We start from the raw sequence: 16,720 nt of genomic DNA on the forward strand, positions 1-16,720 counted from the left end.
CTTTGTTTTTTAATTTGTTATATATGTTTTAATTCATTTACCTACATTCTTTCAAGTTTTGATTACCTATTATTCATATTAGTATTATAATCATTATTATTTTTAACTTTTTACATAGTATTTACTTATGTATTGGTTCACTAACACTACGATTCATTCTTATACTACAAATTTGTGTTGTATCGATTTTTACCCAAACACATAAAAAGTTTTTTTTTTCAAATAAAGGCAATATTTTGTATTTGAAAATTCGAGGAATCGTGCCCTAACGTGCTGGGTTTCGGTTTTTCGTTTGACCAAATAACTAAATATCCTTCTAATTGCATGCTTTGGAAATTATGAGATGGTCTCGGTTTGTGAGGGCTTAAAATGTCGCATCCTAACGTATTGGATGTAGTATTTTATGCCTTCGAAACGAGTGAGTCTTAAATTCTAATTCAAGTTATTCAAACACACTTTTAAATGGGATTGTATTTTTAAAATCATTTCAAATTTTCGACATTAGGACATTAATTAATTGATTAGGTACTAATTTTGGGCGTTGCGAGGGTGCTAATCCTTTCTGGTACGTAACCGGCTCCCGAAGCCGTTTTCTTGACTTTCGTAGGCCAAAACCAATATTTTAATAAATCAAAACGTTTTATTAGGTGATTCGATCACACCTAAACAAAAAGGATTTGTGGCGACTCCAAACTTTCGTTTTAAAAAGTCGATTCCCGTTTTTCAAAAAATAGTTTCAACATAAACTATGGTCGATTTTCGGATTGCACAATCAACAATGGCACCGATATTTTTATTGTTATTGAATTGCATAAATCATTAGTCAAAGCTAGAAAGGGGGCCGGGGGAGTGACAAGTTTGTTACATGCTCTCGGTTGGTTTAAGTGATGGCTTTCAAGCAAGACATTGCACTCTGTTTTGGGTTGCCATTTGACGGACAACTTGAAAGCCATGTCTCAACCTTCGATTTTCTTGGTTCATAAGATAAACATCCAATAGATTGGATTCCCATGCTAGCGACCTTGTGACTATACATGTAAGCTTAGATTATCGGGGTGCATTTCTGAAGTATGATTTGTTGTTATATAAAATATATATTACTAAAGTTTTATATTCTTACAACAATCATATATATATATATATATATGTAAAATGTTTATATATAATGGAGAAAAGGAAAAATGTAATTGACGAAAGGTATTTCTATGTAAATAGAGATAATTATTGATAAATTTTCTAAAAAAGTTATGTTCTTTTGAAGAGACATATAGATACCTCTTGAAATTCTATATATAGACACGAAAATGAGAATTGAATAAATGGAATTAAATTTTAAGAGGACACTGTTAAAATTATATTTTTATTTCTTGTGTGTCTCTAGATTTAATTCTAGTTTTAAAATAATTGATAATGCAGTACGAATTCTTCCGTTCGAGTAAAAACATAGTATTCTAATAATAGTTTTTCTTGATAGTTGGAGAGAAAATATCTATTCTTAAAATAGTTTCTTTGAAACACCTTACCTTTATAAAATATCAATAATCCAACTATTTTTTTTTACAACATGATCTACATTTAAAGTCACCGAAACCAACTCATTTATTATGCATTGTGTTGGTGTGAAGCTTCTATTGTCGGTAAGTCCAATGGTCATAAGAAGCATTGCAATTTAATCATTAGAGGTCCTTGAAGCACTAAGCAAATCATTAGAGGAGGAAAAATCATGGAAAACTTGTTGGTTGCTGATAGAAATGGTGGTCGCCACAAACACCATAAAAAAACAATTTTGAGCCTTCCATATATTCCACCATAAAATGGGAATGGACAGGGTATGGATTGGAGTGAATTGGTAAGTGTCACGTATAGGACTTGTGAGGTGGATTGATGGCAGCGATTGATAATCAAAGTTTACAGTGGAATTTTCAAAATCTCAAAAGCCCATGCCTCGTTGAATCTTAGTGTGGCGAGTCAACCAACTCATCTAATCGATGCCATTATGCACCTCCTCACCGTCACTTGTTAAGCATCAAATTAACAATATGGCAGAGGATGTGCAGTAATTTGAAGCACAATGTTGTGTAAAACAACTGCTTTAAAAAGAACCTCTTTCCCTACTTGGGAAAGCAATTTTCCTTTTCATATCGGCGTTTTATCGTATCTAAAACAAAGTGGAGAGATGTCTTCTAATTTTTGTCTCAAGTACACGGTAATCCCAAATATTTGGCCCTTTGCCTCATATTACACCTAATTAACGTCTAGCTTATATGTTCAAGATACAAAAATTCTACCAAAATTTAATAAAATTTAAGTAAAAAATATTAATTTCGGAAAATGAGCTTAGGTAAAAATATGGGCTGAACTTAAGTTTGAACATTCAAAGTTTAAGTCCAACTCGACTTAATTTCTAATTTTGTAATTGTAATCTACTATATTATGTTTTTATATATATTATATGTAATTTATAACATAAAAAAATCCATAATAATATATTAAGGGTAAATTACACTTGTTGTCCCAAAACTTTGATTAAGATTACATTTCGATCACTCAACTTTTAAAACTTATGTAATAGTCATTAAAATTATCGAATAGTTACATTTTGCCACTCATCTATTACCTTCCGTTAAAATAATGACATTATCGTTAATTTAAAGAGCTAATAACCAATTTGATCCCTAAATGTAAATAATAAAAATATAATTATTAAGAAAATAATTAAAAATATCAAAAATAATATTTTATTTATATTTCAAGGACCAAATTAGTTATTAGCCCTTTAAATTAACGTGCCACATCATTATTCTCATGGGAGATAACGGATTAGTGTAATAATTTGATAATGTTAATAACTATTATATAAGTTTTAAAAGTTGAGTGGTCGAAACGTAATCTTAACAAAAATTCAAAAGCAACGGATATAGTTAACCTATATATTAACATCATGCTTAAATCAAACCCTGCTCATAAAACACCTCCACTTCGTATCATTAACCCCTAGTAATCCCAACTAATCTTAGAGGTGTATTGATGGAGAAAACTTAATTAGTAAGGACATCCAGAGCTGATCCAAAATTCCTTTGCACGGCATGAGGGAACAAAGGAAATAAGACATCAATAATTAAAATAATAGAATCACATTGTCCGAGTCCTCTTCGCCCCTCAACTCATTAACCACAGTCTAAAAACTTTATACAAGTGACACAATTCATTACCTATTGAACCTAAAAATAACAAAATTCCAGCTTCGTTAAAAAGCGGTTGAAGCTCCAATCTTGATAATGATAAGTCCAATTTCATAGCCATAACTCCTTAATTTCACACCTGGATTTCTGAGCTCAAGTACTTATCTAAGGTTGTGGAGTATAACTGAAGACCAGTAATGACTGAGGCGGCTCAAAATGGGGCCTTGTCGCAAAATTTATTTTTCTTAAAAAAAAATTAATTAGGTACTCAAATTTTAAAATTCCCACCTTTAAATTTGTTTTTTTTTAATTTTAATTAAACTATAATCTTTGAAAATCCTCATTAATCTAAAAAAATTATTAAAAATTTTACTAACCCCAAAACTTAGTTCCAAAATCCTTCATGGAATAAGTTTTGAAGATTCGTATTCAATTATTTTAAATTTGATTTTATAATTAAAATGTTAATAATTATCAATTAAAGGTATTATAATAATTTTGTAGAAAATCGGATCTTAATTAGTATAATCAGTTTCGCACCAATTTCTGTTATTATGGCCAATGCACACCATTCCAATAATATACTAATGCGATCAACTCCCTATTCTATACCAGTTAAAATTTCAATCCGATTGAATTAGTCAGAACATTGTGCACCAACTGATGCATGAATAATATTAAAAGAATATAAAATTCTAACTTTTTATCGTTATGGCAATAAACAATAAGAGCTTTACTAAAACATTGTGCATCATTGGCTACATGAACATTTTATATTTGAAAGTTATTAAATATCGTTTAATTGATATTTGTAAATATTTTATAAATATATATTAAATATTTTTTAAAAATATCAATAAATTCAAAATGGTATATTGAAATAGATTGATACTATTATACACCGCATTAATTCAAGTAGAAAATGATGTATCTTTTGATGCTTTAGTTATTACCATGTCTAAATTATTAAAAGAAAATTAAAATATGCCATAAGTTTCTATGTTCTTAATAAATTTGAAATTTAATCTCTATATTTTTATTTTCAAAATTTACTAGTGTAACATCTTAAAATAAAAAAATACTTATTTAATAATCATATAATTAAAAATAACTTTTAAAATGTAATTTTTTTTTAAAAAAATCATGATATATTTAGGATAATGATGGAGAAACGTGTGCTACTGCCAAATGTCAAACACTCAACCGCAGTTAGCACCGCTTCCGTTCACCAACCAAAGCCAAATCAAATGCCACATTCTCCTTTTCCCAACCTCCGCCCCCAATAACTTTGCTTTGGCTGCCTGCCACACTCACCAATCTAAACTCGCCTCCTTTCACACCCTCTCCATTTCACCAATCCCTGATTTTGGGTGTCTCTTTATATAAAATATTACATCAAAATGTGCCTTTTCTTTTCATACTGCTTCTCGAATTTTCCTTGGGTTTTGGAAAGTTACTTTTTGAGATTCCCCTATTTGATCTTAGGTGAAAAGTAAGGGCACCTGGGATTCCATTTAAATGCTTCCATGAGTTGATACTTCTTTGGTCATTTAAAGCAGTCGCCATTTTTGAACATTTTTATTCAAAAAGAGAGCAAAGAAATGATGAACAGGGGATTTGAGATTCTCTCCCCACCTTCTTATTCACATGCTTCGAATTGGTTGTTTCAAGAGAGCAAAGATATAAAATGGACTCACCAAGAGAACAAGCGTTTTGAAAATGCTCTGGCTTTGTATGACCAACAAACTCCTGACCGATGGTTTAATGTAGCTGCAATGATTCCAGGGAAAACAGTGGCTGATGTAATCAAACAGTACAGAGAATTGGAAGAGGACGTTAGTGATATAGAGGCAGGGCTTATACCAATTCCTGGATACCTAACTGATTCTTTTACATTCAATTGGGTTAATAATCATACCCCGGGTGGAAAAACGGGCACTGGGACTCCACCTTGTGATCAAGAAAGGAAGAAAGGTGTTCCATGGACTGAAAATGAACACAGGTATTTTTGCTTGTCTTTGTTGATTTTTTTAATGTCATTTAGTTATGATTGAATAAATCAGGATACATTACCAACTAATATAGGAAATTCCTGATTGATCACAATGTGCCTGTGCTTGGTTTATGAAGCTCCATTTGATGATTAAATGACAGGCAATTTCTAATGGGTCTTAGAAAGTATGGTAAAGGGGATTGGAGAAGTATATCGCGCAATTTCGTGACGACTAGAACCCCAACTCAGGTGGCGAGTCATGCTCAAAAGTACTTCATCAGGCAGCTCACCGGAGGGAAGGACAAGAGGCGGTCGAGCATCCATGATATCACTACACTTAACATCGCCGATACGCCCTCTTCTTCACCAGATCATGGAAAGCCTTCGTCTCCCAAAAATGCTTCTGCAGTAGCCGGGGTAACAAATGAAGTGCTTTTTGATTTTGAGTGGAACCTACAGAAAGAAGGAGCAGCCATTGTTTTCGACCAGAGGAGTAGTGGCAATGCCTTGCTGTCACCTTTCTGTAAGGTTCCTTCATATGGACCTAAGCTAGATGAACAAAATTTGGCAAGTGGAACTTTCCCCACATCTCAATTCGGACCGTACCGTGGGATGTGAGCTATCTGTGCCCATGCCTCGTGTATAAACCTTGAATATGCATAATAGTCCGTAGCATGGTTTTAGTTTTGTTGTCACCGCCTTAGATTAATGATTCGTAAGTATGCCATGTCCTGGCTGATGAACTCTCTCTTTATCGGTTGTATATAAATTTGTTAAGAAATAAGAATTGTATTCTCATTTCATCGTATGGAAGCAATCCTATTACAGGTAAGGTTGATTGAGGGCATCTTCCTTTTTCTAATGTAGTGGGATAGGAATCTTAATTAATGAGGAAGAGCATAAGTGACCACCTTTATACTTGTCAAATTATTTTTTGGTTTAATGATAAATTTGATCACTAACCTTTGCATGTTTTATTAAAATAGTCCTATTTGCATTTTTGAGACTTTATTTACATCAATTTTTGAATTTTTTTTTCTAATTGCTTTTTTTAACAGATTTAATGAATAAATTTTTTCATACGTTTGTTTACTAAGAAATTTTTCGTTAATTTTTTAGATAATTATGTTTATTTTCTTTAAATTAAGAGTTATTTTTAGTTTAATATATTATTTATTTCTTTATCTTCCACGTGTAATTATCTTATTAGGTTATTTAAGTAATAAATTATATCTCATTAAAATGTTCTACATATGAAATTCCACATCATTATCGTTAACTTTTTAAAGATATTTATATTAAATTTGTTAGAAAAAGCAGATTGACAAAAGAACAAAAGTTGATGGTAAAAAAAAAGAAAAGATTAAAAATACAATTAGGGCTATTTTGACAAAACATGTAAATATTAGTGGCTAAATTTATAATTAAGCCTTATTTTTTTTAATAATTTCTTTTGAAAGTTTAGGTCAATCTTCTCGATAAGAAAATCCTAAGAAAAGGGTTTGGAAAAAAGTAGTAATATCATGGTTTTTCTTGTTGGTAAAGAACACATAAAAATTGTAAGAAGCACCTCTCCCTGGTTAGTGCAGTGAGGAATCCTGATGTTACTTTTACCCAATATCAAAAGAGTTTACTGTTGCAAGAAAACTATGTACTAGGAGACTATACAATTGTAAAGAAAATAAAAAAGTTCCAAAAGTCTTTTGGTTGTTGCTTTTTTTTGTTGATGAAAATGATAAATAAAGAAGTAGTGTTAATGCTCAAAACGTGGCAGAAAAATGAAGAGCAAAGCAAAGCAAGAGTTGCCATCGATGCTTTCCTGAAAATATGCAAAAAAAAAAAAAAAAAATCTTTTGGTCACTATTCAGGTTATAGGAGAGAAGGGTAATGATGTTTACTTTTACGATTACTAATAAATTTTCGTTATTTAGTTGTTTTCATTACTGCTTGTTACTGCTGCTGTTGGTGCATGCTTTAGTAAACCATGATGAAATGAAAAGGCCATATTGATTGCCCAGTGCATATATAATTTTCTGGTCCCACCCGCTACACAAACAATATCTTTTTGGTTCTTTACTACACTAACAATTTCAGAGCAAAATCAAGGGATGGGCTAAAATTAGCACTACCTTAATAAAAGTTGATGCAACTGTTGTTATTAGCTTCATGATTAATATTGTAATTTTTAGTAGTTTTCTTAATTGGTGTTTTAAATAATGACTGGAGGACGTTTTTGACTATGATCTCGCATACTAAAATCATGTATTTCTTCAAAAAAGGGAATTGGCATGTTGATGCTTTGGCAAACTTAGGGAGTCATTTTCAGCTTTGTAGCTCCTCGGATAATAACTATTGTAATGATCTTATTTCCTTGTGATGAGCCCCCTCATGCCATCAAATTATATGTGTTGGAAAAGGTTTATAGATCTCCTTATATGCACACTATTATGTAATCATTCATGTTAACACTTGTTCCTTTATTTAAAGGAAAAAAAAAACAAGGCAATATAAACATGCTAGCTAGTTTCTTATTCTTGTTAGTGACAAATTTGTCCATTTTCATTTTCTTTTAAAGGAAAAGAAAACATCACCTCTAGTTTCATGCAAGTTGCATAGGTGAAGCACTTTGGGCACCTTATTATAATTTTCAATCTATCCCTACCTTAGATTGTGCTTGGTAAAATGAAAAAAAGAAAGAAAGAAAGATTTCAATAATATATGTTTCCTCTGAAAGGATAAAGTCTTGGCCTAGCAACACCATTATATCCAAGCAAGAGTTGGTGTAAGGACGGCATCATCTCGGTCACTTTTTTTCCTTTCTAACTAATATACTCAAGCTTTATTTTCTTTTCACTTTTTAACTTCCTTTCTTTTTATATATCTATTTTTCATTTCAACCAAGCATATAGAGTATGTTTTAAGTCGTTTTGAGATCACAATGATCCCATTCTTACACCCTATTCTTCTCTGATCTTAACATTTATTAATTTCCCTTACAATTGAAACTTTGATTCTTCTTTCCTCAAGCCATTCAAATATCATGTCCGACATATATTTGATAGTATAAAAGTTTAAATCTCCAAATATATATTAAAAAAAAAGTTGAAAAAAGTTAATTGTACTTATCATGTAAGGAGCCCACACTAGACTCTCATTCATGTATAAATATCCCCCTCTTCCAACATTGTAGGACACACAAGATCAACTTTATAGACCACTCTTGCTCAAATACCATCCTAACATAAATAAACCGCCATCTTTAATAGTTCTACCACTACATATGGTGTGAACCACTGCCATCTTTATTGGCTGTTCGGACTATCTACCATAAAACCACCTTCATTATCTATAACATGATCTAAAGATTGTATGATGATGTTATTTTGAGATTAGATTCCAACGATTGGATAAATTATTAATGGTTATAAAATTGTTAATGGTGTATTTTTGGGGATAATGGCAAGAAATATTTTCGTGCTTTAACAAATTTGTCAATGTAGTACTTATAGTTTTAATTTGTTCAATTTAATGCATGTACTTTTTTAGTATTCCGGATTAATTATTGTCAGAAATTGAAAACCCCCATTATCTTCCATCATTCATATCACACAAAATGGACAGGCTAAGCTTGTCATTGGTAATTAGTAAAAATTAATCCAAGAGTTAAAAAGGTAAAATTTGAAGTTTAATTAAAATGATCAATACAATCATTATTTTAAAAGTAGTACTTTTTTTCGAGTTATAATTACAATCGGAACTACAATATTTACGTACCATGGTACTTGAAATAAAAAAGAATTATCTGAAAATCTACACATAAGGGTGAACATGAGATACCATTTGTGCAAGTGACATTTCCTAGAGATGAGACCTCGTCAGAATAATGGTTCAGCCCAACCACCCAATCTATGGAGGTTGAGCTACTTATTAGTCCAAAATTCCATTGGGCCAAACAAAAATGATTCGAACACCACAACTATCCCTTAAACAACAAAAGTGCTGAACGAACAGGGTAGAAAAGCCTAAGCCGATTCATAATAAAGACCTTTGAATCCATTTAATTTAATGCTTAGCCCTAACGACATGGTCCATCCTCCATCCAATAATAAGGACTGTCATCGCTTCACATCACGGGGACAAGAAAATTTATGACAAAAAACAGGAAATGCCAAGTGCTGAAAAATGGTTCCACATCTCAGTAATGACAATCGAAAACAAGCATTTATGGAGTTATCGTCACTCTTTGTACCGCGGGCACTATGACCCTTAATCACGTTGAAAACCAAAGCCCAAACCTCACATATTTTCTATCATGTACCTACCACTATTCCAACATTTTTATATCAACGAAGTTATTGCTTTGAAATCTCGTTCCACTGTCACCTTCATGCTTATCTCACCTACGGAATTCCACACTGGACATTAAAAACTTTGATTGGAACTTTCAAGGAAAAGAAGGAAATGCAATCCTCTAGCCTTTAACCCCACTTCTTAAGTCATCATCCTTTTTTATCCCTAAAATGAAATTTTCATTATGTTTATATATTATTTCAGCATTCGATAAGCTAAGATAATGAGGGAAATAAGTCGTGTGAGTGGCTAAGACTCACTTTTGCTGCTTTCCCTTTAATATTTGCTGTGCATTCAAAAAGCTTTATTTATGAACATGACGCCTTTGATTACTTGACCCATGAATGCACTCCAATAGATATGCAAAAACTGAAAACTGGGGCCTTTTTCGGTCAAAAAATATCCTTAGCAGGCAACAAAGTTCAACATGAAATTGTCTTCTGCCAAAGTGGTAAAGGGGATGGGATGGTTGGTTGGTTTCCCTCGTATTCACGCCAATGCCCACACTCCCATATTCAAATCAAATAGATTCCCTCTTCTTTCTTTTTCATGTTTGAAAAATGGGCCAATCTCTCAACCATTCTATTTCCAGAACAGGATCAAGAAATGGCCAACAAAAGAGAAATAAAGTAGGCCCTGACACCACCTCAAAAGCAACGCTGATAAGAAGAGTATCGAGTGCTTGTCTCCCTGTGTTCCCTTCCCTTCCTACCTTCTGCTACTCTCTTTATTTTTGACCAACCCTGCACCCCCCCTTTTTTTTTTCCTCTTTGCTTCCCTTTCCCTACCTTCCATTTTCTCCTCTAATCTTCTTAATCTCAGGTTTAATAGTCTTATAACACTCTATATGGTTGTTTTCTTTCTTCCAAAGAAGTCGAATTATGAGCCAACTATGACAAACAATGTCATGCCGGTATTTGATTGGGGGAGGGGGGGAGTTGGGTATCAATAATTATAGTGAAAATAAACAGCAATTATATTTATACATTCCAATACGCCAGATGCATGGCTCATGCATTTAGATGTGAAAAAAATTGAAATGCTATGTTGAAAACCGTAATTAGCCCCTGCAGTCAACATCTATGAACATTATTAATACGCATTTGCTTTGCTCACCCACAAATTAAATTCCTCTGCCAATTACTCATTTGAATGACAAATCCTATCCTATCCCATCCCTTGCTTCAGTATTCTCCCTTTTTTTTTTCTTTCTCTTTTCAGTTTTCACTTTATTCACAATAATTCGTCAATAAATTAAATACCCCTCTTAACCTTTAACAACTGCCCCTTCTTCCGTGTTCAAAGCTTCACATATCAGAGTTCCTTTCTCTTTTTCTCCTCTAGAATGTCGAGAAGAACAATCAAGCGAGTGAGTTTCAGTCCTGACGTCAGTGAAAGGCCTAAGCTGTTTGTGAAACATGGAGGCAGCGCCACAACTAGAGGAAGTAACCGAAGAAGGGTGGTGGTTGGGATTTTCACGTTTAGGCTTGTGGAAAGGTCAAGCTTTTCACCAGCAAGTTTTTTGAGACATGTTGGGGCTAAAGTTGCAGGCGCTTTGCGTTTCGTATCCATTCGAGGGAACTCTTCGCGTAAAGTTTCTTCTTCCAACCTACCCAGGTCTCGATCGCTGGCTGAATCTATCGACTCCCATCGTGCTGAAGCTATTGAAGACTGCATCGAGTTCTTGAATTCTTCTTCCTCTTTGTCAAGGTCAAACTCGGTTACCACATGTTCTTGCTAGAAACTTGAGTAAATTTATATGTAAATGAAAGGGAAAAAGATAAGGGATTCCATATAATTCATTCATCGCTTAGTTTCCAATATTAGATGTAGAAAAACACATGCATATCTATTCATTAGATGGTTATTAACAATCATTTGCTACCATAAATTTTCATGGAAAACCATTCTATCGCTGGCCAGGGCAGAGGGTTGAGCCTGAGGAAATATTCCAAAGGAAAAAGTCAGAGTTAGGACCCTAGGTGTAAGCTCAGTAAAATACCCCACTTGGTTTCTCATTTATTTCGGTTCTTCAGATTTTAAGATTGTTTGGACCAAGTCCACCTGATTATGTAGTTTATAAAGGATTGAGACCAGAGAGAATTAAAAATAAACTCTTGATAGGTTCATAACATGAATAACTCGTATGATATACTATGGGTTTAGTTCAATGATTTAAACATTAGAATGGAAATCTTACCTTTGAATCATGATTTCTTAAAAAAATACAATGGTCATTGTTTGGAACAAGATGCCAAGGGATTAAAGATGACTGATGGTTTGAGGGACAGAGAGGGCATAATGAAAGAAGAGCACTCCACTTTCTTTTCATAGAAAGAATGTAAATTGTATATAAAACAACAACAGTAATCATTGTTTCTACATTAAAAACTCCCATCTCACAAAGGGTTTACCCTTCTTTTTTTAATTCAAGCATCCAAAGAAAGCTTTTCAAGGTCTCGGATACCATGACTGGAAGCTTTCTTCATCTCAAGAGCTCTCTTATAAGGGGGGGCAATGGGAGGCTGGACAGGATCCAAACTCTGGTAAGTTCCATCAACAACTTTCGGCAGTGGATATGAACGGTCAGAATCATACCCGCTTAGGTCCCCGCAAGCTAAAAATGGAATATAAACCTTATTTGGTCCTTCTAACCATCCACTACTGCAATCTGACAAATGAATAAAGGAAACAAGAAATACAATAAAGTATAAACCTTTTACTAAAAAAAGAGGATTATCAAAGTATCTTGAACTCTTAAGTAGGAAATCGGATTCTTTGGCAAACATGATGTCTATTTACCTAGATCATCTCCACCCGAGGGACTGCCAACCATTTCCAGGAGACGATGCAAGTCTTTTGGATTGAATCCTCCAGGCGGTGAATAATTCTCACAAACTGCAAATGCCTCTGTATTAGAAATAAGACAAGAATTAGCCACTATCGACTTAACGTCAAGTTGTTTAGAAATTGCTATGAAGCAATAAAATCCAAAGAGGGGAAATGAAAGGAGGTGAGAACTAGATATAACATATAATGTCTAACTGCCCCTGCTTATACATAGCAATATAGAGCATTCCACAGGTTCGATTATAATGCATGAGCCAATGTCTTATATTCAACCAAGGTAAAAAATTATGTTGCTAAACAAACTTAAAAGCGTGAAAGATAAAGTCAGAAGATTCTAAGGATAATACAAACAATATATCAATATGTTCTAAAAAGAGAAGGAACAAAAAAACAAACTGATGCAGCTGCCAAGGAGAAGTACATGTATGATCTACACATTTTATTCCTACCTATGCTGGAGTTTCTGCTGCTTTTTGGTTTTGCAAAAGTAACTACAGGGAAAAATAATTTCAGCTGCAAGAAAGAAGAAAAAAAAAGGAAAGAGTGTTTCTCAATTAAAGGAGCTCGATATTGTAATAAGCTTCGTTACTAAATCTCACAAAACTAAGGCACTAAAATTAAGTGTTTTTGGAAAAACTTTACCTGGCAATACAGAAGACTTGTATCTTTTCCACGAAATATTTTTGCAATGAATTTTCCACCTGGTCTAAGTATATGAGTAACAATTGTTAAACCCTGCATTAACATGCAAAATCATAAACAAAGACTGGAAAATTCAGGGAAACGAAAAGAAAGAATAAGATGTAATACACACAGTAAAACTATATTATCAAGTTTCACAAATGGTATGGGAATGGCCGTATATGATGAGGCATATCACAATTCACATCCATGCACATCACACATCCAGAATTATTCATAAAACTGAGTTTCTCATTACAGATGCAGATCAACACAAGGAATTAGAACACTTACAGCAAGAATGAGTTGGGACTGAACAAATTCATCCATGTCATGAAGACCAGTTACTGCAAAACCAGAGAGAATAAAACAAGCTTAAGAAGCTTAAGGGGACAAAAAAGAAACAACCAAAATGCTTTAGAATGTAGGCTAAGTTAGAAACCCTAAATATTGTTTTACCATCAGGAGCACCATCACACACAACAAGGTCAGCCTTACAGCCATCAAAATGTCTAATTACCTGCAAATGACTCAAATAAATAACAAATGAAATTGATGTCGTATATAAACATTCGATAAACAATATAGGGTCAAACAAATTAAACCTTAGCTCCAAAAAGTAAATCATATATATGCACTATCCATATTTTCTAACCATTTCACGATTCTAAAACAAGCACAGTGAGTACTGAATCATCTTAGATTTTAGAAGTGGATCAAGGCTTCCAATTTTCATGGAATTATCAACAGAATATTGGACTTAAGTAGAAAGCTAATAATTAATACTCAACATCAAAACAACATGCAAACACTCCACTGAATTAAAGAATCTTGCCTATAATAATTGGTTCTGTCCCAAAGCACTTTTGGCATCCAGGGATTCTCCTAATGTGACCATCCAAAATACAAGCATGGAAAATTTCTAATTATCATAAACTGGAAAGGCAGGTTAAAAACAAGTCAATTAAAAAAAAAAAAAAGAGGAAGTCCTCACCACTTCAGCTGTCCGGGCATTAGTTATATCGCCCTGCACTTGGATTACGCCTTCAATTGGAGCCATTGGCTGCAAATCAATGGCTACAATTAGCGGAAGCTCACCATCCCTGCAAGTTTTAATAAAGTTAACGAAAAATGGTAGCAGGAAATTAAATTTCAGGTGCAAAAGGAACGAGCAGGCAAAACCAAACTACAAGGTGTGTACTTCAGCATGCCTCCTAATTCCTTAAGCAAAGAAGTAGACACTAAACGCATGAATCAGGCAAATATACACCAACAAGTAAGCAGAAAAAGAAATTACTTTGAAACAGGTGATTGCTTCGAAGGAAGATACAATTTGCGGCTCAAAACCTGTAGGCATTATTAGCAAGCATGTTAACAAAGAACACTAGTTACTTAAAGTAGCCGATCGGGTTATCATCACTAAGTAAGTGCAAACCTGACTCCAGCTACCAGGGGCAGCACATAAATCTACCACGCGCTTAACTCCTACACATCAAAACAGAACCAAAACCAATGAATTCAATGTTCTACGCATGTATTTAAGCATAGACATATATAAGAGAATTTGACCTTCAAAAATATTGAATTCTTCGTCAATCTGGAGAAGCTTAAAGGCACTCCGAGCACGCCAACCTTCTTCTTTTGCTTTCCGATAGTAAATATCCTGAATATCAAACAGCTTACCCTTGTTAAAAGTTGCAAAAATCACTGAAAATCCCAATAAAGAAATTAATACGACAAAAAAAAAACTCACCCTCTTATCCCTGGAAGCTTTACCCATTAGTTTCAAAATATGATACCGTTTCTTTTTCTAAATACACGGAGGAAGAGGGAAATTTCTTAGTTCTAACTTCAAAAACCCAGCCGTCGAGGTCGAGGTCGAGGTCGAGGGTTTTACAGTAAAAAGAGGGTGATCGGACAATCAAGAAGGAAAAGACTGGGCAAAACTACGTACCCAGAAAAAGATAATTGGGCCGTGAAACAAGAAAAGGTTGGGAATGGAAACCGGTTCAACAACCATGGGCTATTTGCCTATTAAGCTATAATAATAAAAACCCACTAAGTTTGATCGAATAGACTTTTTTCCTTTCTTGGAGTGCCTTCCCATTCTTTTTTAGTGGTATATACTATGCTTCAACGCCATGCAGACAGTTTATAGCATAAACATAGTATATACCACTAATAGAGTCTGAATCACCTTACTGTCTCAGTAAAATTACCCTGAATTTCTCTATGGACACTGTTTTATCAGTTTTATTGAAGCGTATGAAAAGGACAAAGGTCCTTAAATGTCCGTACAGATTTACCGGGTCTCATTTATGTACGGTTACTGTACTCCCTTTTTATTTTAATTGGATGAATTGGGATTCTTTTTGAATACTCTCTTTTTTGGAGGACTGTTTGCTCAATGTGTGGAGGATAGGCCAAAGCAAGTACATGGTGTTTTCAATCATATTATTCGATTCTTGTTATAAGATTATCTAATAAAAAAGTTTCTGATTTTATGGGTCCAAATATCCTTTTTGTTTTTCTTTCAATAAATTATGCGAATGGTGAAGTAATTGGGTTTGGAGCTTCCACTCTTTTTTCTCCTTTTGAGCAAGTGGAGCTCAGAAGTTCAAAAGAGCCCTCTTGGCATACAAATTAGATTTATCTATTATAAGCAGTTGTTGATTGGATTGTGAGATGGATTGAAGCAAACCCTATGGAGTAAACACTACTGAGTAACAACTCATGGATTTACTGATATAATAAATGTTGAGTCCATGCATTAAACAGGCCGAATTTAAGAGCTGCTGCAGTTGTGGGACTGCTTGACAGTGTGGCTAACATAACGGTGCCAGATTTGGAGTAACTGCAATGCAAGCTCAATTCTTTTTCTGTCATGGCCACGTGCATTATTACTGAATGAAAAACAACACCCAAAGTTGAAATTTGAATATTAGGCAGGGGATCTAGAATTCCAACTGTTTGTAATCAAAGGTGGGGGAGAACATGGGGATTGGTCCCCATTTTCCAGGATGGACCACTCCATTTTAGATCAAACCAATGGTTTTTCTAATATTTTTGTTTAGCACTGAAGTAAGCCAAATCTGGAGGTTTGTATATCACCCAACTCCTGGAATTCATGAGTGGTGGCCGTATTTATTCTTCTGCTTAAACAGTGGGAGAAATTCAAGTAATAAAATTGGGCTGGTGGGTGGAGACTGGAGAGGTAAGGGAAGATTCTGGTTTATGAGCTAATTTTGGAGACATTAATGGTCTGGTTTGGTCTATGGCTCTATACTAGGTCAATAAAACAGAGCTAGACAAGAAAACTAGTGTCCTGCAATTTCAGCAAGTGTTGGTCACTATTCGTTGGCATTGAGACAGAAAAATTCTTAGGTAAACTAGGTTCTAATTCAAGCATCTCACCCTAGCAAACAGGGAAATCAAAGGTGAAAAAAGCAGGCTGCAATTGCAGTATTCATCTCTCAACTTGAATTGAGGTTGGAGGCCCATTAAAAATAGAAAAAAGGAAACGATTTTAGTTCACCTATACCATCAAATCCATACGCTTAATCAATTCCGTTGACACAAATGCATTGAATTTTATCACCTTACTAACTAACTAGGAGCCCGCAGCCGTGGCTTGATGTCTTCAACTTTATTTAGTAAACAATGA

The 16,720-nt window shown here is 34.0% G+C and overlaps 3 protein-coding genes across 3 annotated transcripts; 2 read left to right on the forward strand and 1 right to left on the reverse strand.

Annotated features, from left to right (window-relative positions):
• Nucleotides 1-4,363: 4,363 nt before the first annotated feature.
• LOC108456179 (transcription factor DIVARICATA-like) lies at nt 4,364-6,007 on the forward strand. Its single transcript, XM_017754778.2, has 2 exons — nt 4,364-5,184; nt 5,337-6,007. Exons 1-2 carry the CDS (start codon nt 4,784-4,786, stop codon nt 5,791-5,793), a joined length of 858 nt encoding a protein of 285 aa, XP_017610267.1. The 5' UTR covers nt 4,364-4,783; the 3' UTR covers nt 5,794-6,007.
• A 4,631-nt stretch (nt 6,008-10,638) lies between these two features.
• Nucleotides 10,639-11,331, forward strand: LOC108454473 (josephin-like protein). Its single transcript, XM_017752944.2, has one exon. It carries the CDS (start codon nt 10,871-10,873, stop codon nt 11,264-11,266), a length of 396 nt encoding a protein of 131 aa, XP_017608433.1. The 5' UTR covers nt 10,639-10,870; the 3' UTR covers nt 11,267-11,331.
• A 515-nt stretch (nt 11,332-11,846) lies between these two features.
• Nucleotides 11,847-15,174, reverse strand: LOC108454472 (putative tRNA (cytidine(32)/guanosine(34)-2'-O)-methyltransferase). Its single transcript, XM_017752943.2, has 11 exons — nt 14,810-15,174; nt 14,626-14,719; nt 14,492-14,541; nt 14,354-14,403; nt 14,051-14,159; nt 13,516-13,576; nt 13,351-13,403; nt 13,018-13,110; nt 12,825-12,888; nt 12,328-12,435; nt 11,847-12,196 (listed from the first exon to the last, which is right to left on the reverse strand). The coding sequence occupies exons 1-11, from the start codon at nt 14,834-14,836 to the stop codon at nt 11,955-11,957; spliced, it is 951 nt and encodes a 316-aa protein (XP_017608432.1). The 5' UTR covers nt 14,837-15,174; the 3' UTR covers nt 11,847-11,954.
• Nucleotides 15,175-16,720: the final 1,546 nt, after the last annotated feature.

Source organism: Gossypium arboreum, chromosome 9 (assembly GCF_025698485.1).
Source record: "Gossypium arboreum isolate Shixiya-1 chromosome 9, ASM2569848v2, whole genome shotgun sequence".
NCBI classification, from domain to species: domain Eukaryota; kingdom Viridiplantae; phylum Streptophyta; class Magnoliopsida; order Malvales; family Malvaceae; genus Gossypium; species Gossypium arboreum.

Bases quoted from the DNA above. Each gene is read 5' to 3' on its own strand.
- LOC108456179 (XM_017754778.2), top strand. From the start codon at position 4,784: ATGATGAACAGGGGATTTGAGATTCTCTCCCCACCTTCTTATTCACAT. The intron at 5,185-5,336 runs GTATTTTTGCTT...ATTAAATGACAG, and splicing joins TGGACTGAAAATGAACACAG to GCAATTTCTAATGGGTCTTA.
- LOC108454472 (XM_017752943.2), bottom strand. From the start codon at position 14,836: ATGGGTAAAGCTTCCAGGGATAAGAGG. The intron at 14,404-14,491 runs GTTTGCACTTAC...TAATGCCTACAG, and splicing joins CCCCTGGTAGCTGGAGTCAG to GTTTTGAGCCGCAAATTGTA. The intron at 12,889-13,017 runs GTAAAGTTTTTC...TCTTTCTTGCAG, and splicing joins CAAGTCTTCTGTATTGCCAG to CTGAAATTATTTTTCCCTGT.
- LOC108454473 (XM_017752944.2), top strand. From the start codon at position 10,871: ATGTCGAGAAGAACAATCAAGCGAGTGAGTTTCAGTCCTGACGTCAGT.